The 22,068-nt window shown below is 36.1% G+C and overlaps 4 protein-coding genes across 4 annotated transcripts; 1 reads left to right on the plus strand and 3 right to left on the minus strand.

The window, feature by feature from the left end:
* Positions 1 to 2,162: 2,162 nt before the first annotated feature.
* On the minus strand, positions 2,163 to 7,155 carry LOC113751784 (indole-3-glycerol phosphate synthase, chloroplastic-like). The gene is made up of 10 exons (XM_027295920.1): positions 6,931 to 7,155; positions 6,310 to 6,555; positions 6,038 to 6,214; positions 4,635 to 4,709; positions 4,441 to 4,485; positions 4,184 to 4,348; positions 3,702 to 3,780; positions 2,917 to 2,999; positions 2,701 to 2,769; positions 2,163 to 2,415 (listed from the first exon to the last, which is right to left on the minus strand). Exons 1-10 carry the CDS (start codon positions 7,087 to 7,089, stop codon positions 2,332 to 2,334), a joined length of 1,182 nt encoding a protein of 393 aa, XP_027151721.1. The 5' UTR covers positions 7,090 to 7,155; the 3' UTR covers positions 2,163 to 2,331.
* Positions 7,156 to 8,002: 847 nt separating this feature from the next.
* Positions 8,003 to 9,864, minus strand: LOC113752778 (aldehyde oxidase GLOX-like). The gene has a single exon (XM_027296839.1). It carries the CDS (start codon positions 9,862 to 9,864, stop codon positions 8,152 to 8,154), a length of 1,713 nt encoding a protein of 570 aa, XP_027152640.1. The 3' UTR covers positions 8,003 to 8,151.
* A 969-nt stretch (positions 9,865 to 10,833) lies between these two features.
* Positions 10,834 to 12,991, plus strand: LOC113753794 (pentatricopeptide repeat-containing protein At3g60050-like). The gene has a single exon (XM_027298040.1). It carries the CDS (start codon positions 11,222 to 11,224, stop codon positions 12,743 to 12,745), a length of 1,524 nt encoding a protein of 507 aa, XP_027153841.1. The 5' UTR covers positions 10,834 to 11,221; the 3' UTR covers positions 12,746 to 12,991.
* A 2,490-nt stretch (positions 12,992 to 15,481) lies between these two features.
* Positions 15,482 to 21,694, minus strand: LOC113753031 (E3 ubiquitin-protein ligase RGLG2-like). The gene is made up of 12 exons (XM_027297107.1): positions 21,524 to 21,694; positions 19,292 to 19,551; positions 18,100 to 18,184; positions 17,884 to 18,024; positions 17,686 to 17,799; positions 17,178 to 17,275; positions 16,868 to 16,947; positions 16,682 to 16,787; positions 16,440 to 16,567; positions 16,177 to 16,351; positions 15,878 to 15,934; positions 15,482 to 15,797 (listed from the first exon to the last, which is right to left on the minus strand). Exons 2-12 carry the CDS (start codon positions 19,523 to 19,525, stop codon positions 15,717 to 15,719), a joined length of 1,299 nt encoding a protein of 432 aa, XP_027152908.1. The 5' UTR covers positions 19,526 to 19,551; positions 21,524 to 21,694; the 3' UTR covers positions 15,482 to 15,716.
* Positions 21,695 to 22,068: the final 374 nt, after the last annotated feature.

A 22,068-nucleotide genomic window follows, 5' to 3' on the forward strand; every position in this document is an offset into this window, starting at 1 on the left:
TATGAAAAGCAAATTTCAGCTAAAATACGTGATTGATACCTATACAAGCTTTGCTTGATCTTCAATCAAGAAGCGAATGAGAATTTGAACAAGGATTTGAAGTCCTTGACCTTATATTTCTACACACGGGATAACAATGCCCAAAACAACAGGAAAAAGCCAAATATAAGTAGCTGGTTTCCTGAATTGCTTTGAAAGATTGGCATGGAAATAAATATTAGATCTTGTATGATGATTTGGTACCAATCCTAGCAGGAATGACACGGACCTGAGTCATCTTCCATTGTATCACTTCTGGATGGACTTTGGCGTGTTAAGTTTGTAACTTAGTCCATCAGTTACGCGTATTCATTAGCATTGGCGGCTAATCATAGTTTGAATCTAGAAGAATTAACATGGAATTGGTAAGGGGAGAATCGAATTCAATTAATCTTTCAAGAAGTTTGAAGATTCCTTCTTTATTTATTTATGTTTATTAATCACCACAGTAAAAAAAAAAAATCAAACAAAATAAAAGAACCATAAAATGAAAAGGGCAAAAAAATTCAACCCACAATCAAATACTGAAAAAAGAAACTAACTAATAGTCAACCAACCTGGCAAAAATGAAAATTAGATATGGGCTGCAATGGACCCATATGACTAGATCTAACGTTGACTGTTGACACATTAGGCTAAAGAAAAAAAAAAAAGGACAAATTTGGTTTAAATATTGTAGCACCAAAATTAGGAATTAAGCTTCTCAAATCCTCGGCAAAACTGCTTCATGTCCAAAATCTAATCAAATAGAGATGATCCTTCGACAACCCAAAATTACATATAGTGTTCCTTGTTTAGCTGTGGCTGTTGTTCTTGGCTTTTTTAGGGTAAAAAATGGCCTTCAATTCAATTCAAGATTCACCTTTTCTGCATCGATTTAATCCAGGAGTAATGGAGATGGAAGATCTGCAAAACTTAGTTTGATCCGTCTTGAATCGATTGCCCAAATTTTGGTCTTTAGTGGTGTGTAAGATGCATGGTTAGAATAAACACAAAAAGGATCAAATGTGGAAGGAAAATTTAAAGATAGAAATTCAAAAATTAAAAAAAAAAAAAAAAAGAAGCAGCCAAGAGGGCTTGTTTATCATTTTATTGTTTGGTCAACCAAAAAGAATGATATTTTTTTTTTGTTCTAAAGTTTTACTATTAGTTTTGACAGGAAAATAGGCATTTTCTACTTTACATAAGGGGATGAAACGGCTAACTAAAACCACAGGAGAATGATAAGCTGAAACCACTAAACCACAAAACAGTGAGAAGGCAACTTACACCCAAAAAAATTTTTTAAAAAAAAAGAAACGACAAGTGAATGACTAGATTAATTTGACATATAGATTGAAGCTCAATTTGGTCTAGTTCTAGCTATAAATCAAGCTTTTTTCAAATGTTGGTGTAAAAGAGGAAAGCAAAGATTGGTGGTAAAATGTTCCAAAATTTCCAGATACTCAGCAAAGTGTTAGAATACTAAATCAACATTTTTCCTATTGCGTTAGAGTGATTGGGAACGTTTAGAGATGGAGATGTAAGGTGATTGAGGTTGTTAACATAACACTATCATGTGCTTGAAGTTACATGAACTAGAACTGCAAACGAATCGAGCCGGCTATCGAGCCGGCTCGCGAGCGGCTCGAGTCAAGCTCGACTCGAACTCGATCAATATCGAGCTCGAGATCGAGTTGGAGTTGGCTCGAGTCGAAATCGAACTCGAATTCGAGCTCAGAATATTAAGCTCGTTACGCAAGCTTGAGTATATATATATATATATATATATATATATATTTTTTAAGTATTTTTTTTTTCTGGCTCAATTAAGCCAAAACTCGAGTGAAATTGAGTGATGGCACTTAAAAAGGTAGTCATATTTAGTGTTAAGTGGTTGGTGGAAAAATAAAGTGTGACAGTAAAGCAAATAGAATATCAAATTCTCTCTTAATTTCCCTCTCTCCAGAATTTGTGCAGCAAATGATTTTTTTTTTATTTATCGAGATCCGATTTATTTGGTGCCTTGAAACCTTCTAAATTTTGTTGGGCGTTTGGGTTTTTTTTTCCCCTTAGGTTCCTTATTTTGTAAATCATGTGGGTATCATGGATAAGAGCTCAAAGACTTTTTTTCCAAAAAAAAAAATTCCAATTCTAATACATTCAACAACAGAGGAATTTGGGGTTGTTACGATGCAAAAAAAGAAAAGGAACTTAGTATACAACATTCCAAAGAAAACAAAATCTCCACAAGTTTCAACTTAGAGAATTCTCTTTTCATACTTTTCTCCATGATATAAAAAGAAGGGGTCTTCAACATGATATATCTTTACCAAAGAGTCCGATAATTCCCTTGGTTGGATCATCCTGCTTAACAATTGACTCTCCAACCAAAACCTGTGATGGCAAAAAGAACATTTTGAATATTAATCCAGATTGATTAATCAATCAACAAAAACAAGATTTTCTATCCTTCTTTTTGTGTCAATTACATTTCATGCAATAGATGAATGTCTATGCAACACAGTCAGTCATAAGAAACCAAAATTAGGGAAAATTTGCAACTAGAATCGATGCCTGCTTGCAGCTTTTCCTGCCCCTTCTCATACATTCAAGGGAATGGGAAATGATTGTGGAAGTAGAAAAAGTAGACAACTTTCCTACAAAACATTCATAACATACCGCTTTGACGCCAGCTTCTTGCACGTATGCAATATCAGCAGGTGTAAAAAGTCCAGACTCACCAACGACCTAAAGATTTTGAAGACAGGAAAATGAATACATTGGTGATTAGACAAAATAATATGTAATGAGGTAGTCATGTGCCTCTGTCAACAATTTAACAAAGAAGGAGAAATCTTAAAGGGCATGAGAAAAGTGCAGAAATAGGATACTCACAATTATGCCTCTTTCTTGGATTATTCTCCCACGTTCTCCTTGAAGAAGATTTTTAGTATTGCTGATGTCAACCTTAAATGTTTCTGCAGATAGACAAAGCTAAATTAACTTGCAAGAGTCCAACAAATGACTTGTACTGATTCTGTAAGCTACTCATTGCTCTTTTAACATTTTTTCTAGGTTGTGCAATTTTTATCATCTTCATCCTTGTTCTTTTCGGATTTATAGCTTGTTTCCACTCACCCATCCTCAAGATGACACCTTTACCCATTGTTACCTAACTCATTTTTTCCTGACTGACTGTTTACGAACTACCATTCTAAGAGAAAAAGGTTATATCATGCAACCATATTGAATATCAGCACTAAGCAAGACGAGATAACTAGGAAGAGTATCCAGCACCAGATTTTGGCATCTAGCAATTGGTGCACCAAGAAGTATGTCAAAGAAGTTAATTCCTAGAAAGTTTAAAAAAAAAAAAAGGGAAGTAGGGGATTGTCATAACAGAATTAATTTGTTGGTATTATTATTTATAGCATCACAGTGCAAATGATATACACTTCAGCAAATGATTAGCTACTTGAAAATATTTAGACCTTCTCATCGATGTAAGTAAGAATACAAGGAACTAATTTTTGTCCAAATACAGCTACAATCGAATGTAAACTTGATAGCAGCTTCAGAATCAAAATATCAAGGTATCAAACTTTAAATGCACATTTAAATGCACAATCAAGAAGGAGAAGATTTAAATGATCGATATAGAATTTTCTTTAGAAACATACCGAGGTTACGGTTGTTTATTCCAATAAGTTCAATCCCATCAATCCCAAGAACACGATCCATCTCCCTCTCATCATGTACCTAAAAAATGAGATATGACAAACAAAGGTCAAAATCATTGATACTTCAAACTTTTTACTTGACAAGAAAAACAAAATAAAACCAAAATCAGGAAAAAATAAAACCAAAATTGCTTCAAGTAAAGCAAGATAATTATTAGACAGCCTTCATGAGAACAGAAGGACCACTAACCTACATATGTTTAAAAAATAAATTTTTTCTTCATGAAAAAGACGAAAAACAAACTTGAGATATCATTACAGATTTTTGTTGATATTCCGATTTTTGTACAAATCACAAATAAGAAAATGAAAATTACCCTGACTTAAAGGTCCTAAATCTAATACAAAAAGTGGGGAGGGAATTGAATCCTATTAATGGTTAAGACAGCAAAAGGAAAGAAAGAAGAAAACAATAACCATACCTCCACAAGTGGTGTTAAACCAAGCAATTTGCAGATCTTAGTCATGTATTTGATATCAAGATCAGGTAAAACAGCAGCAATTAACAGGATTGCATCTGCGCCTTTTGTGCGAGCATAGTATATTTGCCAAGCATCTATAACAAACTCTTTGCATAAGAGAGGGCACTGCACATGTAAATTGTTTCAGCAACCACTTTCAAATATAATACTTTGAGCTAATATTCAGCAGAAATATGCATCAAGAAGAAAAAAAATACCTTCACTCCTGAATTCCTTATTTTCTCCAAATTCTCAAAGCCTCCCTTATTTTATGGAGCACAGAAACAAAAAAGTAGTGATGATAATTAGCAGTAAGAATTAACTTAAAAACAAATACATTGACTTGCAGAGACAGGCTTATATGACCCTGAAGAAAAAAGTCACCAAATGACTGAAGAGTTTAAATCCTTACTTGAAAGTATTTCTGGTCTGTTAATACACTGAGGCATGCTGCTCCACCTTTTTCATAGGCCTTAGCAATTTCAACCTGTTATAATAGACAACCAAGAATTAATGCAAACAGATAACACTGTCAACATCTTAAGAATTGTATTCAGATATTATAACCCTCAGTAACCTATTCAATTAACCACTGATAGAGGAATAAACCAGCAAACAGCTATAGGACCAAAAGATTCTCAAATCAAACCAGAACAAGCAGCATTTATATAATATAACTAAGTCTCCCTGTATGAAGCTTCCAACTTATTGATAACTGTAATCTGCCATACAAAGCTTTTAAAATCTTACAAAATGATTTTTATTTACTCTGTATTCACAATAAATCAGTTCATTTTTAGTAAAATGTCATCTAAGTGTGTTTCTGTACCTAAGTTATTGAGTTTGAATTCTTATTTTCAGTCATTAAACATTCATTTAAGTATCCATGCAGACAAATGTCCATTTAATCCTAACAGTCATATATCTAGATATAGTAACAGGATGGACGAAAAGGAATTAGATAGATAGTAATCATGTTAATGCGAATGAGCATAACCACTGTTCATAAAGAAAAATGCTTTTTCTTTCCCAGAAGTTTATCTTACATTTTTCCCAAAAAAATGGCAATGTTGGCCTCAATTAAATATCAATAACATTTTTCAAGAATTATAAAAATAATCAAAATTTTCCAAATATTTCATCACGTTTGCAAAAATTTCCCTGACACTTCAATTCTTCTTCCGATGCATTAAGCACATATTCAGAAAATGTCTATGATCCCGGTTCGCAATGAAGACGCCCAAAAGCAATTATGATTTGAATAATAGCATTCTGCATATCAATTCCAGAATAGAAGATTGTAATGAAGATAAGTAGACTACCAGATTCTAATGAAGTTAAGAAATGAGCAAGTCAGTGCTCCTCTGTAGTCTCAGAACGAGCAGTGCTTCTCTGTGGTGTCAGAATGAGTGTACCCTTTCCTTCATAGACTCACTTAAGACGAGGTTAATTGCCCCTTCCAGTAACTAGCCAGTGGCTTCATTGCATCATGTTCTTATAAAATTACTATTGTGACAAAAAAACAGAGCCACGAACCCAACCCCCCCACCTTCCCCACAAAAAAAAACCACCTGAGCGTAGGGATATAGTTTCAGCTTCAATCTGGGAGCAGCATGGTGCATTAGAACTTTACAGACAAAACTCCTATTTCAAAATTTTAGAAAAATGCAGCAATTTTGCAATTCCATTCAACATGGTTAACCCTCCATCTTTTCCACAATCAACTAATTAACATTTTCAATATGTCCATCACAACCAAAATTTGCTCATCATAACTTATCAACAGCAGAGTCAAAGTGGTGCATGAGAACTTACAGGGTCAAAATCTTCCCTTAAAACTCCTCTACTGGGAGAAGCCTTTTTGACTTCAGCAATTAGACCAGGCAATCCAGTTTGCAAATTTGCTGTCTTAAGTGCTCCAATAAAGTCTCTAACTGGCGGAGCATTCTCAAGAGCTTTCTTCAACACGGGAAGAGGCTCTCTCTCTTTCATCTACAGACAAATGCCAATACGTAACTCAGTTTTCAGATGGAGTTCATCAATAAGATATGCACATAACAAAAGATAATTCAGAAAACAACAATTACCTGAGATACTTCCAGGTCCTTGTGCCACACAATCTCTTCAAGTATATTACGTGGGGTATTCCCCTCATTCTGAATTCTAAACTCAAAAGGACCCACATAATGCAAAGGAGGCCCCGTTGGCGGACGCCTCCTGATTCTTATACCTTGGCTTCCAGCAACCTCATCTTGAAACATCCCAACTTCCCATTCCTTAATCTTAAGAGCATCTCTCTCAGTAATTTCAGCTGAAGCTTCTTTCAATTCAGACTACAACCACAACCAAAATGAATTTCTTTTCAATGAAACTCCATAAAAAAAAAAATTCGGTCATCTTCGCCGAATCCCTCACAATTAACTTATTATTACCACTTACTCTGATAAACCCCCCGCCCCTTGGATTCTAAAGCTCCTAACTTTTTTTATGCCAAATTAACAATTCTTCTCATTAAAACCAATAAAAATCACAACTTTATAACTACTTGACATGCTCAAGACATAACCAAGCACAGAAATCAAAACCCAGTTGCAATTAATCCAATTTTTTGCTTAAAAAACACCAAAGAAAGAAGATAAAAACAGAAGATGGAACACCATGCATTTTACTCATTGCAATACAGGTGATTGATAAAATGCCAGAATTACCTTTTGAGCTTGAATGCTTAGAGGGGTGTTGTGTGCCATTGACCTTCCAACTGGGGTTGGCTTGAAAAATCTTAATCTGGGTTTGAGATGGATTGACTGCAGGGCCACCACCCTTGTTGGTGTATTTGCAGCTGCTCTCAGGGATATTGAAGCTTCCATTTCTTGAATGAAAGGAACTACAAATCCTTTTCGGCTCTTGTTCAAGTGAGAACTGAGAAGAGCCGATTGAAAATCAATTTGGAATTAAAAATCCTTTTAAAGGTCTTGTTTTTATATCGGCTATGTGGGGTCATTGTTTGGAATTTACTTTTTTTTTTCTTTTTCTTTTTGTACAGGTGGAAAATATATATAACTAAAAAATTTGAGACCTCTAGACCTTTTATTTACATTAAAAAAAATTCGGCTGAAAACCGTCTTTTTTTTGCTGTCTTTTTTTTTTGTTAATTAACAATGGTCTTATTTTACAATTTTGGAGGAGCTTTTTTAATTAATGACCAAATTCAAATAATCTAGTTGTGCTCTGCATTTACACTCTTTTAACATTCTATTTAGTTTTTAATAAAACATCATCTAACATCCTATGAATAGCGTGTTTCGATAAAACGTCATCTAACATCCTATAATTGACTTAGCAATAACGTATTTGGATAGGAATTATTTGAAATATTTATTTGAGATAATTACTGTAATACTTTTTGTAATATAATGTATATGAGATAAAAAGGTGATTGAAAAGATCAAAAGGTGTGTTTGAATTTGCGTTCGTAATGCAAGAAAATTGGTTTTTTCCAAATCATTCCTATTTTTCCGACACACAATCTAATCTTGGTCTACCGTCCTGTTAGTTCCATGACAAAAACGTTTTCCAACCATGCTTCAATGCTTTTAGTGGTGCTGGCTTTGCACAACATTTTTTTTTTTGACTAATTGCTTTCAACATTTGTAAAGTATCTTTCAAAAAACATGTGTAAAAAGTGGTAAGCATTTCTTCTTTTTTTTTTTTTTTGCTGCTTTCAATTTTTACACATGATTGTTAGGCTTTGTTCCTTATTCAATTCAAATACGTAATGGAAAGAAATAAATCATATGCTTCTACATCAGAATACTTAATATTAGTATATTACCATGTCTTATTTATTTCTTATCATCAACCAGAAACAAGGAAAAGTACATAAAACCAAGGAAAAAAACAGACAACTCTTGAATCCAAGTTCAATTGTGTCATTTGTGTGTGAACCTGATCCACTCAGATTTGCTAGGTATCCCTCCATTCACAACTGTGAGCAGATAATAGCCAGCAGGTGCAACATTAGCAGATGGAGGAGCTTCAACAATTGCATTCACCAGTCCATTTTCATCCTTGACCATTTTCTTGCATTTAAGTCTTAGCATCCTCTGATTCATGGAAAGGGAATGAGTTGTAAAGGGAACTGCATAGACACTGAATATCACATCGTTGCTGCTGATTTTCCCTCTTAGCCAAAAATGAACTCCAAACTCTCTTCCATAGCCAATATTTTCCTCCCCATTACTGGTGGAGATTGACAGGTTATGTGCCCTTCTGTGATCGAATTTTTGGTCCATATGATCAGGGACAAAAGCTTGTAGCCTTAGCTCAGTGGGATATTTCACATTCTTGAATTCATACCTCCTGTTAGGATTACTTCCTGCTACAAGAACTCTCCCATCAGGGAGAAGAATAGCTGATGAATGGTACATTCTGGGAATTTTGGCGGCTTTTAGGACTGTGAACCTTCTTCCTTGTCTTTTTTTGGGCTTGTAGAGATATGGCTCTAGAGCAGGGGAGGCTGCATTTTCCCATCCAGCACAGCCTCGTTTTGCACCGTTTATGATCAGTATATGGCCAGTGGGGAGAATCAACATATCACCCATTACTCGTGGTCCAGGCATGTTCTCCATCTTCCACTTGTGCCTGTTACCTGTGATCACCATTCTGCCACAAGAGCTTAAGCCCTTCAAGAATTTCCCTTCATTGGCGGCCCCATATGCCCCTGGAGCAGCACCTCCGCATATCATGACTTCAACTTTTTGAAAGCCATTTTCATGGTCTAAAGGAAGAATAACAGATGAGCCAGTGCTAGGATAGCTCCTTCCTCCATCCTTTGGAATCCTGGGAAATGTCTTCACAACTTTCCTTCTTTTGTAGTTGAAAAGAATGGAATCTCGGTTTGCAAAGATGAACAAATTGCCATCAGAAGAAAGATGAAGGAAGGGATAGAGGTTATTCCCTTCTCTCCTTCTTTCGTATGTCTTGTGCAAGAAAGGCAGATCATAAGCCTTCTCCCTGGATGACAATTTAGGTACAAACTCGTAGGTAAAAATCCTTCTTCCACCAACAACAATGACTCTATCCTTGTCAGGCAATAGTAGATTGGAAGCATACCATCTCATATCTGAAAGAGAATGCTTATTCTGCTTCCAATCACAACGGCCATTATGATCACATGGCTTGAAGTAACGAATTCTTTGCGAACCACCACCATAGCCACCCGTTTGAATAATGGTTCCATCACTCAGTATGGAACCAGAGGAGCACCAAGTATCAGAATTAATATGTAGAGGCCTAATCTTGTTTCTCATAATGTCATACTCCACTGAATGAGCATAACAGGACCAGTCCTCCGAATCCCTATACCTGTGGTCACACTTTGTCCCATTCAGCCTTCGTTTTAGGCGGTAACCAGATTGCTGAGAGCCAATCTGATCAAGTATGACAACAGTGTCGTAGTGTGTCAAGGCCATATGCATGGCTACAACACCTGCATTCTTCAATAGAAGTTGCCATTTCCCTTTTCTGTTCCCTCTACTAGAAAGCTCTCTAGCTGCATTGCACAGTTCAGTGGATAGCAGGAGGAAAAACAGCAGGAAGACGATACATTTGATTAAGAAGCTAAGGAAATTCCTTTGCACCATGAGAAATTAAACTCTGGTCTATGCTTTTTTGTTTAGCTTACACTCACTGGAGAATTATCATTTATATATGGCAAGTTTGGTAAAGAAAATGTGATCCTTCCAAGAAACTTAGCCTTTCTTTTCGTGTGATTCCTTTGCCTAAAAGGGGCGGCTCAAGCATCATGTATGGAAGGTGCAGAAAGTATTCAGGATGCCACAGAAAGCTTCACTCATTCAGCGAAATCTTCTCGCCAGATCAGGGCATAAAGCTTGTGAATTCTCCATTTTCCAATCTAAGGGCGCCCTTTCACTCTTAAGTTGAATTGTCCAATTTTCAAGATTGATTTTAACAAAATTGTTATATAGCAAGGACATGCACTCGTGCACCATCGAAGTATTTATAAGGCTCTCAAACGCTTGTTCAAACTCGTACTCTGGTCGAAAGATCCAAGTTGCTAGACTAAGCAAGCTAGATGAACCTCCATCATATAATGTCACTTAAAAGGATTGTAGAGGAGCTTAATGAGTATTTAACTATCTATGTATTGTATTACATATGATTGTGAAAACTATTGTATTACATACCATTGTGAAAACTATCAATAAATGTGTATTTTTAATACAAATAACAATTTTCCCGTGTTTGGAACCAATTTGATCCGTCGCCTAAGTTTACAAGTTCAATTTCTTCATATTTTTTCTCAAATCCAATTTTTTTATCTTAATATTTGAAATGCATTTAACCCGATAACACGTACTAATATTTATTTAATTCTCTCTTTGTCAATCAATTTTACACAAATTGTCAAGTGTTAATTGTTTGATTAAAAATCCACCCCCTAACTTTTTGTTTTATTGACAAGACACCCTAACCCCTTTACTTTGGGTACATATAAACCTACTGCCAAGTGACAAGAGAGGGCAATTAGCATAAAAAAATGGCACGAAGTTAGTATGCAAGGCAGGCGAATTAAGGTCAGAAATTTGTTGACCCGGTTTTTCTCCTCCTCTCTGCATCTACCCCTTCCATACTGTTTTCTTATCGATTTCCAGTTCCTACTAGGCTACTCCCCCCGGTTCAACACCAAAATTCAAGACCATTTATACCACCCAAACAAGAGATTGAACAACCCCATGAACCAAACGTCATCCGGGCGGGGTCTGATTCCAAGAGTGCCATCATTTTCCCACCCCAGGTAGGTATCTTGTTCGGTAAGGGTACAGCAGGGAGCTGGTAGAAGGAGCTTTACTCAGTCGTAAATTATGGGCAGTGTCATTTTTTAGTGGCATCTAGGATGAGGCTTGAACTTGCAGTAATCCACCGTGCCAGGAGGAAGTTAGTGTGCATTGGTATTGTAGAAAGATTCTTCTTTTTGCAATGTTTTGGTCTGTAGTTGTTCGGTCGTCTTCGTCCCGACGAAGTATTGGTTTTGTTAATCAGATAGTTCCTTGCTTTTTTGGCGTATCAAGAACCATATATAGCAGCAGTAGCCGCAGCTGTCTTGCATCTAATGGTGGTGGTGGTGGTGATGGTGTGGATAATGGGTTTCGCGCTTTCGAGGATTACTTGAACGAATCTTGGAAAAGTTGCAATTTTGATGAGGAAATAGAGTTAAAAACAACGTGGAGAAGTCAAAATAGTACTTTCCAACAAAAGCAAAATGTTTCTTCAAGAAGTAGTTTTATTGACACGGTAAGAAATGATGCTAATAGGGTTCTTGAAATTCTTCGGCAAGATGGTCCTGGATTTGATACCAAAGCTGCTTTAGATGATTTGAAACTTAGGCTTTCTGGGCTTCTTGTGAGACAGGTTCTTTTAGGCATTTTGACGAGCATAAGTTTTGCAAACAAGAAACGGAGCGCGAAGCTCGGGTTCAAATTCTTTGTGTGGTCTGGTCAGCAAGAGAACTATAGTCACACCACAAATTCGTATCATCTGATAATGAAGATATTTGCGGAGGCTGAGGAATTTAAAGCAATGTGGAGATTGCTTGATGAAATGATCCACAAGGGGTATCCGACATCTGCTCGAACTTTTAATCTGCTGATTTGTACTTGTGGTGAGGCTGGATTAGCGAAGAAAGTCATAGAGAGGTTTATAAAATCGAAGACGTTTAACTATAGGCCATTTAAGCACTGTTTTAATGCAATTTTACATTCTCTAGTGGTACTGCATCATTACAAGTTGATTGAGTGGGTGTACCAGCAGATGTTGGTTGAAGGTCATTCTCCGGATATTTTAACTTATAACATCCTCTTGTGCTCTAAGTATAGGCAGGGGAAACTGGAACAGTTTCATAGATTACTGGATGAAATGGGACAAAATGGGTTCTCACCTGATTTTCATACTTACAACCTCCTCCTTCATGTGCTAGGTAAAGGGGACAAGCCTCTTGCGGCCCTGAACCTTTTAAACCACATGAAGGAAGTAAGTTGTGATCCAACCATTCTTCACTTCACCACATTAATAGATGGGCTCAGCCGAGCTGGGAATTTGGATGCTTGCAAGTACTTTTTTGATGAGATGATTAAGCAGGGATGCATGCCTGATGTTGTTTGTTACACTGTAATGATAACAGGGTATGTTGAGGCAGGGGAGTTTCATATGGCTCAGGAAATGTTTGATGAAATGATCAGTGAAGGACAGCTTCCAAATGTTTTTACTTACAATTCTATGATCCGAGGGTTATGCATGGCTGGGAAGTTTGAGGAGGCTTGCTTGATGCTGAAAGAAATGGAACGGAGAGGTTGTAATCCTAATTTCTTGGTGTATAGTACCTTAGTGAGTTACCTGAGAAATGCTGGAAAGCTTTCTCAAGCCCATGAAATTATAAAAGATATGGTGGAAAAAGGGAAGTATGCCCATCTAGTTTCGAAGATAAAAAGATACAGGAGGTGCTAACGAGAAAGAGTATATAAACTACAAGCAATTTTGTAATATCTACAGAAAATGCTTATTGATCCTTATTTGGTACCTTTGTCTGTGATATGTTTTAGAAGCAGCAAAAGTTTCCAATTCCATGGGGTCTTGAATCTGTCAATTGTTCCCTAGTACTTGCACATTTTTCTCAAAGTTGAATAGCCATTTTGGAGTTGTGGGTTGAAAGGAAAAAATAAATGGAATACATTTGCTTCATTCATAGCCTAATACTTGTCTCCATCGATTTTGTTGTTATTGCTTTGAGGTAAGTTTTTTTTTTTCTTTTTGAATTATTTCTTCCATAAATTTATGTCTCTTCTTTTTACTTACTCTGCTACTTTTGTTCAAATAGAGCAATTTCTCCTCCATGTGAGCCCTGATTAAAATGCAAAATGTCCTGCTTTGGCGAACTAGAGCTTAGGAAAGATTAGTTCCCATGGAAATTAGAAAAATAGAATGGATCTCTCATTCATGTCTCTTTTGGCTATTATACTCCAATAGTAGATTAGTCTACTTCCCATCAATGCTTTTGAGCAATGAAATTTTATTTACATCTAAAAGCTTTGGTTGCTGCTAAGCTTTTACTCTGAAGAACAACACTAATTGAGTGACAGTTTGTGAAATTGATATCTTAACTTACATGTTTCGGCTGGCCTTTTATTTCGATTACTTTTATTGTTTGCGCTGTTTCATCACTTTATTGGAGAAAGTACAGAAGAAAATTATGCTTAAACTAAATATGTGTCAGCAGTTCTACATTAGCCAATCAAACAAAGAACTTTGAGCTACATATTCAATTTCTTGTGAATATGGATTGAGTATGGAAAGTTTATGTTTCCTAAAACTAGAAAACTACTAATCAAGAACAGAAAAAGGAAAGGTGCAAAAAAAAAAAATATATATATATATATATATATATATAAGAAAGGCATTTATTAGAATCCTTTACTGCAGTGCTTTGTGTATGATTGACTGGTAATGGTTTTTGTACACACCAATTGCACATGTATTAGCTTCAGCTTCATAGAATAGATATTGTCTTCATTTTTATTTTGAAAGTAATACCATGTTTCTTCCAGCTTTTTCATTTTCCTGGTTCCCTATGATGATAGAAGTGGGTCTTTTTTCTTAGTTTCAACTGTCTACTTGTATTTGCATAGAACCGCCATTATTCATTGTTTAGGACAAAACGATGGCAAAATGACTTGGTTTCCTAAATTTTCTTGTCCCCTTATATTTCTCAATGGTTACTTGCACCTAAAATGTGGAAGCTCCTATGGTGTAAATGGGATCCTATAGGGCTCGTGAGAGCAAGTGGCCTATCACTCTGTTTAAGCCTGCTGATTGTCAATTTTCCTCCTAGTGCAAAAATAATTGGTCATCTGTGCCAGTGCCATTGTAGACTACAGCAGGAAGAACAGAATCTGTTAAGAGATAATGAATGTGATTTATTGGCATTAAGAAAGTTACATAGCATGTATGCCTCTGTCTTGAATCAATTTATGGGTTTGTCTATGTTTTGATTTGGGTATCGGTAGAATCAAGAAAAAAAAACTTGATCTGTCTGGAAAGGTTTCATCTTAATAGTGAGGAGATATTCAATGATATGGCAGCATGTGAACTTAATTGCAGGTTTTTTTATCACTTATTCTCCTCTGCCCTATAACTAGTAATTTACTTTTGTATTACAGAAACAAATAGACTTCTGATGTTACAATTTCTGGTTTCACTTACATCTACAAATGCTCTGTCAGAGTCAATATGAAGGGCAATGCCTTCTTTCTTGGTGTCTTGCCCTCTGAAGAATGTAGAATGTTATTACCACTCAATTTAACCCGTTATTTCCAGATATGCCTTTTCTTGAACTCAGGATGCAGGATTCTGGTGAGATTCAAGCTCGGTCGACATATTCATGAAGTGCTTTATGAAATAAAATGGTAGATCTCTTATAAAATTCTGGTTGAAAAACCGTAGTTGGGAAAAACTGCTAATCCAAATAGACCCCTGATTCTCCTGGGGGACTGAACAATTCTTCTGATACACCAGCTTTCAAAATTGCTGAGGCAAGTATGGGTGCTTTATGAATATTCTTGGAGGATGAATTTCAAACTTGCGAAAATATTGAGTCACAAAAATGACAAACGAGATGAAATAACTGGAAATGAAAACGGCCATTGAGGTGGTTTCAAGTACTTGTGCCAAACTTGGCGGTGCAGCGCCCTGAAATTGAGATAAATGTTCAGATTTCTTGATTTCATTAGTAACGACAGAAGATTCAGACATTTTGGCGAACGTTATTTTCCACCATGGGATCCCTCAGGATAGATACCGCAATCAAGAAGAAAAATTCTATTGAGGAATTTCGTACTTTTTGACGTCTTCTGTGATTTAGCAGCTATGTTAAGCTAGAGGCCTAATCATTGCATTTCTTTTCTCCTCTTATATTATATATATCTAAAGAGGCATGATTATTGCGATTTTCATCTGTCGTGTAGTTGAAAGATATTTGTATATAAGCTTCTCAAAGATCAAAAAACCAGAAAACTCCCATGATTGCAGCATCTTTACTGCCCTAATTGAGAACACCAGTATTCCAAGGCGAGAAGCCTACCCTGCCAGAATCCTGCAGTTGCAAGCTATCAAGACATTGAGACCAACTTTAGCAAACATCAAATACAAAGTTGTACCAGATACTTTCTGCATCTGAAATCAGAGAAATACGACTGAGTTTTCAACTGAATATTATTATCACTAATGACTGGGGCTAAAAAAAAGAATTGTTATATACAGATCAAGAATTCGTGCAAGACATCATCCTTTCATGTCACAAGACAATTATGCAGTATTTATCAGATAAAATGGCAAAGCTATTATCAGGAAGGACAAATATTTGCTAGAACTAGATGAGAGCTCTTCTTAAAACATAGAATTTACACTGCATATGAATTTCCTTTCAGTAAAGTTTGATCCTTGTACTTATGGTATCCCGGCAAATTGGGCACAACTGAAGGTCCTGCCCACACTCGCAGCATGTCTGTAAATAAAAGGACTATGTCAAACATCTGCATTTCAATCTGTTTTCCTTGAAAGTAAAGAAATTCTATTAAGTAGCACCTGATGTCCACAACCAAAGGCCATGTTCTTTGGATCAGTAAGGCATATGGGACAAAGCTGCAAATATAATAAAAGTGATTAGAATCCTTGTTTATGTTAGAACAGACCATAAAAGCACTAGTATGCATGGAATAATCCAGTAACTGCATTGATAATTTTTGCAACAGGAGGAGGAATAATGTGTTCTATATTACTAAAAGAGCTAGATGAGTCAAATAAACAATACAAATAGAGCTGCACCAACCAACAAGCATGCCTTTTTAATGTACCACAAACTAAAGACGCGGAGATGGGATTACATGGCTATCAGAAGAACTTGCAGCTTGACTCCTTGCAAAAGGTGGCTCAGGTCCACAAGAAGGTGCGCTTGGACGAAAACTGCTGTTTCTTGAAGTTTTCGGCGTGCCAAAAGAGGCTGGACCGTAGAGAGGAGGGGGGAGGGGAACCCTATCCATGCCATTCCCCTTGCTAACACTGTTCAAGCAAATGCAAACATGTTACACTAAAATTATATAAAAGAACACTTACAGCCACTAAAGTACTTGAAACTTTCAAAAACTACCCCAATATATCAAGCTCCAGCGTTGCTTTATACTGAGAAGGTATTTCCATCAACGCTGAAAGAGCAAACTCAGCCTCTTTCCTGGATCTGTCCACATTCTTTGACATTATCTCTGTAAAATTTACAAACTAGAATGCAAACAAAGATTTTACAGAGAACAAAAGACATCAAAAATTACATCTGAATGACAAGGAGAACCCTCACAAAAACTTTTATCAGAATAAAACAAGAGATTGACTTGCCTGAAAATTGTCAAAGGCGCGAGCAGGGATATTATCATCAAACTCCCTCATCATATCCCATGGTCCATCTCCAACCCCAACCAAAACAATTGATAGAGGGTACTCACTGTAAATAACTAGCAATGTATTAGAAAGTAATATAATGAGAAAAATACAATCTCAGTGCAAACTAATTTGTAAAATTACCTTGCTTTCACAATTGCCTCAACAGTTTTCCTTTCCTGTGGGCTTAATTGACCACGCACAGTATCTATACTTCTTGTCACCTAGAAAATATAATGGTTTTGAGATATAGTAGGATCTAGGTGCCAGTATAAATTTTGCAATGTACGCAAGAAGTTATACAACAATATAGTTGCTTCAATCAATTTTTGTTTTATTTTATTTTTTATCTTTTCTCTAGTAAGATGATAAAGAAACTTGAAAGTGTAATTGGTTTTCAAGGAAAACAACCCTTACAATACTTAATGAGAACAAAACTAGAAGAGAACTAAACCTGCCCATCTGCTATGATCAGTAAGACATGGTACTGTCCACCACTTTGCTCAACGATAGTCATGGCCATCTCAATGACTGGAGCAAAGGATGTTGGTCCTATCAAAGATGTAAGGATGAAAAAGCATTATAAATAGTAAGGCCCAACCAAGAAAGTATAAAAAAGAGAGATAAATGACACATGAAACCTACAACCATATGAAGGTCTACTTCAGATATTAATGCACTTTTAGTATATTATTAAACACTTGGAAATTTCCTCCATTGATGTCTATTTCTGAAAAAGTCACCCTGAATACGGAAATTGAAATCTGCATTTAAAGCAATTTGCTCACATGGCAACAGTCAAGAACTTTATTCTTGACAGGGTGTTTAGTGCATTCATCTTGGATAGGCCAACATTGGTCATTTTTAAAAATGCTAAAGTCTTAATCTTACCTCCAAAATACACAATCATTTCATAGGAAACAACCATAGAAGAAAACAAGAGAGTGAACTTGAATGACAACCTGCAAGTCGCAATTGTGGAACTAATTCTCTATAGCGGCTCAATACTTCCTCAAAGCCGTCACAAAATCGCTCATCTGGATAGAAGCTGAAAACTTCTTGGTCATGCGTTGAAGCTGCCACAAGCACCTCCATTATACTCCATAACTCAAAATAACAAAATCAGAAAAATACATGTAAATCATATTATCAATAGGTACCATCTCCAAATCCAAAACATGGAATTAGATTGTCCTCATCAAATTTGGATAGTGTCCTTCCAATAATTGATATGGCCTGTTCATATGGGTTTTGCCCATCTCCAAGGTGATGTAAACTTTTTCTGTGGAATGACCTAGCACCTAGTACAAGGAAATCTAAATCAGGTCAACCATGTCTTATGTGGACTTATTTTTGTAAAATAGATGAAACCAAACCTGTCCACTCGTTGCTTTTGGTGAAATCAATACCAACAATAAGATTTGATGATTCCAGGCCAGCACGTGCAAGAGCGTCAGTAACCTACAGAGGCAAATGGGGCATATAATTATGAATGAGAATGTCAAAAGCAACTCACCTAGCAACCATGTGTGATGGCTCTGCTTAGAAATAACCAGGAGGTAATAACAAGTTAAATGCTAAAACTGACAAGAAATAACCAAACAGTAATAACAAGCTAAATGCTAAAACTGATAAGTCGAATGCCCTAAACCAGTCATTATAAGTACTTGAATAAACTCAATTATTCAAGAGTCAAGAGTCAAGAGTTACACATCTTAACACTTATGACAAACCAAACCGTAAACTTAGAAGGTTATTTGCAGCTCAATCATTTACAATGGGTGAATGCTGTCTTTTGCCCCCTCAGAGGAATGCAAAGTGCAGGTCCAAACAGCAGAGCAGAAGTATCTTTGCAAATATTTGCTGAAATCTTTCCCACTATGACTACATGAAACTTGCGAGACTGGCATTGCAAATAGGAAATATTTGCACTCATAATGATCTCATATACAAAAGAAAAATTGGTAAATGGTGCTCATAATCGAAGAGCAAAAATCCATGACATCAGTCTTGAAAACATTTCAATAAACTATTAATTTATAAAACTACTTTGCGTCCCGTGTCTCAGAACACCAGCCCACATTTATGTACTGGCGATGTAAAGTTAAGGATTGGGCTACATTACTCAAAGAAGTTACAAGGAACATAAAGTGCCAAAGAATACACGTGTAGTTACTGTTTGAAAAAAGTAAGGGGAAAACAAAAGATAGCAAAAGTGATATATAAAAATCAAGATTTTATTTAGAAGAATTATTCTTTGACCACCTATAAAGTGCATTTTGCATTTACTGTACACAAACATGTGAGATCTATCCAAACTCACAAGTCACCAATAAACTGAAAATGCAGCTCCTGAAAACCTGAAGAACAATGTTTCAATTGCAAATATTCAACAAACATCACTGGTCCAAATCCGAGACAGATGCTGTTTCAATTCCAGTACAACAACCCCAACGGAAGTTATAATCTGTAAAGAACTCACTGCCGGAATAGTGTGCCAAGGCTCTAACATACCAGAAAAGCAAGCATGTTCCAATTTTATTTTCTAGGACCCATCTGTCTAATTACCTGTTCCAAACTAGTGTAGTCATCATCTATCCTTGAATATTTCCTCTCAAGCCGTCTCCTCGACTCCTGGGGTGGAGGTGCAGGTGCATAATTGTAACTTGGTTGAGGTGCATAATTGTAACTTGGTTGAGGGTACTGCGAGTGTGGAGTGCCATAATTACCCCATGAATTTGAACTGGAACTGTAAGATGAGTATCGACCAGAAGTCAAGCTCTTCGAACTTTTGCCACCCATTAACTTTAGGAATTAATAATATCAGTCTGCAGAAAATAATATATGCTTGCATAAGAAACAAAAACCATGTAAAAAGTTGTAGGCATCTTTGTGTTATTCAACATGTAGGCATCTAAAATCTAAAGGAGTTATTAAACGGTTAGCTCAATTCCATAGACACTTGTTGGAGCAAAAGGTAAATAATGGAAGCATGGATGAACCATGGATGCAGATTCAACACAAGCAATTAAATTCTAAATTTAAGGTGCACCACATCTACACCCATATATGTTGTTTATGTGCTTCCCTATAATTTCCGGCAGTTTTTGTCAGTCTGAATAATATCCTAACTGCATTTTCATGTTTTTAGCATAATAATTATGTCTAATTTCTAAAAGAGATTAATTATTTTATAACCACAACCTTGGGTGCCATATATAACAATGATGCCAAATTGTTTTTAAGGATTAATGTTTCAGTTTGTGCTGATGCCAGACCCAGTTGTAGGTGACCTAAATTTTTGTAATAAACAATCATACATCTATAATTATGTTATAGTTGTGAATTTTCAAATTTCTCTTGCTTCCTTGTAATAAACACTTTTTTTCCAGTGCTTGTGCCACCACCTTTCATCGCATATGTGAACTTGTATTTTGTCATTCCCTGTCAATTACATTTAAGGCATCTTTAAGTGTGTACCATGTGTTTAGGATTTCTACTTGCTTCTTTTGAACCAGTTGAGAACATCAATACATAACAGATTTCCAGCTACCACCTCAAGACTGTCAGTTATCCCTAACATATGCTATGTTATTAGGAATTTAACGTCATTAAGATGCAGGCCTTACTGGAGCAACACTGACAATAATCATTGAATGCCAAATTCAAAAGTTGCAAAAGGATATACAAGATTTGGTCTACTCGCAGCCTAAAGAACTCTCCACTCAAAAAATCCTCATATCTGTAAACTCAGCGTCTTTGGTAATTTCTGACACTTAACTAGCCAAGAAGAACCACAACAAAAAGTATAAGACTTTTGAAAGACGCTCTCCTTAAAAAATTATCCCACTCTCAAGCCACTGCTGTATATGACAGCACCAACTCATCTACAATACTAAAATTCATAAGAATACACTTATGACCAATTAGAACCAATGGTCACAACTGCATACCATCCTATCCTTAAAACCGCAACCCCCTTTGTGAGGAGGCATCCCTTCTCCCGAAGTCACGGGCTATTTTACCAAGTCCCTTAGAGATTCTTCACTCTCTCCACTCGGATGCTTCCTGGAGACACATATTACTATAAAATAAGGATCACTCTTATCCATATCAAGCCATCCAAGTGACCTGTGAAAAATACCCCCAGCTTCAAGAACTTCATTATTCAAGAAAGCTTTTTTTTATTAATATTCTTTGTTCTTTCAGCATGAAGATTAGAACCAAGGCTTTTCTACAACCTTCCTATTATGATCACATGCCAAACTCAAGAACTGAATTTGACCGATAAAAGAAACGTGATGCATGTCAAATTTTCAAGATTGGAAAAGCAACATTGCATCTGAAAAATAAAATGGAGATACAAAATATATGTATAAACTTGTTCAACAACTGACGCAACTAAAAAATTGGCACAAATTTAGGGAAGGAATAATTAGCTTACAATTCCACTATCCTACCTAAAAATGTCATTTTTACTACTACAAGAACTACAACCCAATTCCTGGCATAATTCTACACTTTTCCTACTTCTTGTACACAATATACAATCCATAAATTAGCATTGCCAATTCAATAAAACTTATAAACAGCACAATCCCTCAAAATGACAAGCCAGCAATACAACAAGATAAACTAAAAATGCAAATTTTGAAATCATAAAAACACCCCAGCTGTATCAAAATGCCATCTTTTGCTCGTCACAACTCAGAAAACATTTAAAAAAAAAATAAAGAAAACCCAAGTAATATTTTTTCCAGCTCTTCTTTTCTCATGGTATAGAAGACTGTATTTCCTTACCCTTTTTTTTCCCTTTTTCACTAGGCAATCTGCAGCATTCTTTCACCGAAGGGGAGTTGGCGGTTGAGAGGGAGAAATTGATAGCTACAGAGCCAGGTGGCTTGGAGAGGAGGGGGGATAGACTTGAGTTGAGTTGAGTTGAGGTGAAAGTAGGTGGACGGACAAGGTGAGAGAAAAGGGAGTTTGGATTGTAGTTGACCTGTGGGCGCAGGTGCGTAACATGGGATTCTTTGTAGAAACAGTCTAGCTTACGTTAAACATTTGTGTCACTTTGGAGTAAAGTCCTATTTCACTTGGAATTCTTTGTAGAATTGGAGTTTAATTGAACAATAGCACTCCTTAAGTTTCACACAATCCAAAGTTGCCCTCCAAAAGAATTGTTGAATCTTGATTGATTTTGATTGGAATTTTACATCATTCTAACTTAATCTTCTTTCTAAGGGAAGGATTATAGGCATTGCAAATAAATTTTTGAGTTGAATGAAATCTTAAGATGGTCTTTCCAACACACTTATTTTATTATTTAAATTAACCCTTACTCTCAT

This window comes from Coffea eugenioides, chromosome 11 (genome assembly GCF_003713205.1).
Source record: "Coffea eugenioides isolate CCC68of chromosome 11, Ceug_1.0, whole genome shotgun sequence".
In the NCBI taxonomy this organism is placed as follows: domain Eukaryota; kingdom Viridiplantae; phylum Streptophyta; class Magnoliopsida; order Gentianales; family Rubiaceae; genus Coffea; species Coffea eugenioides.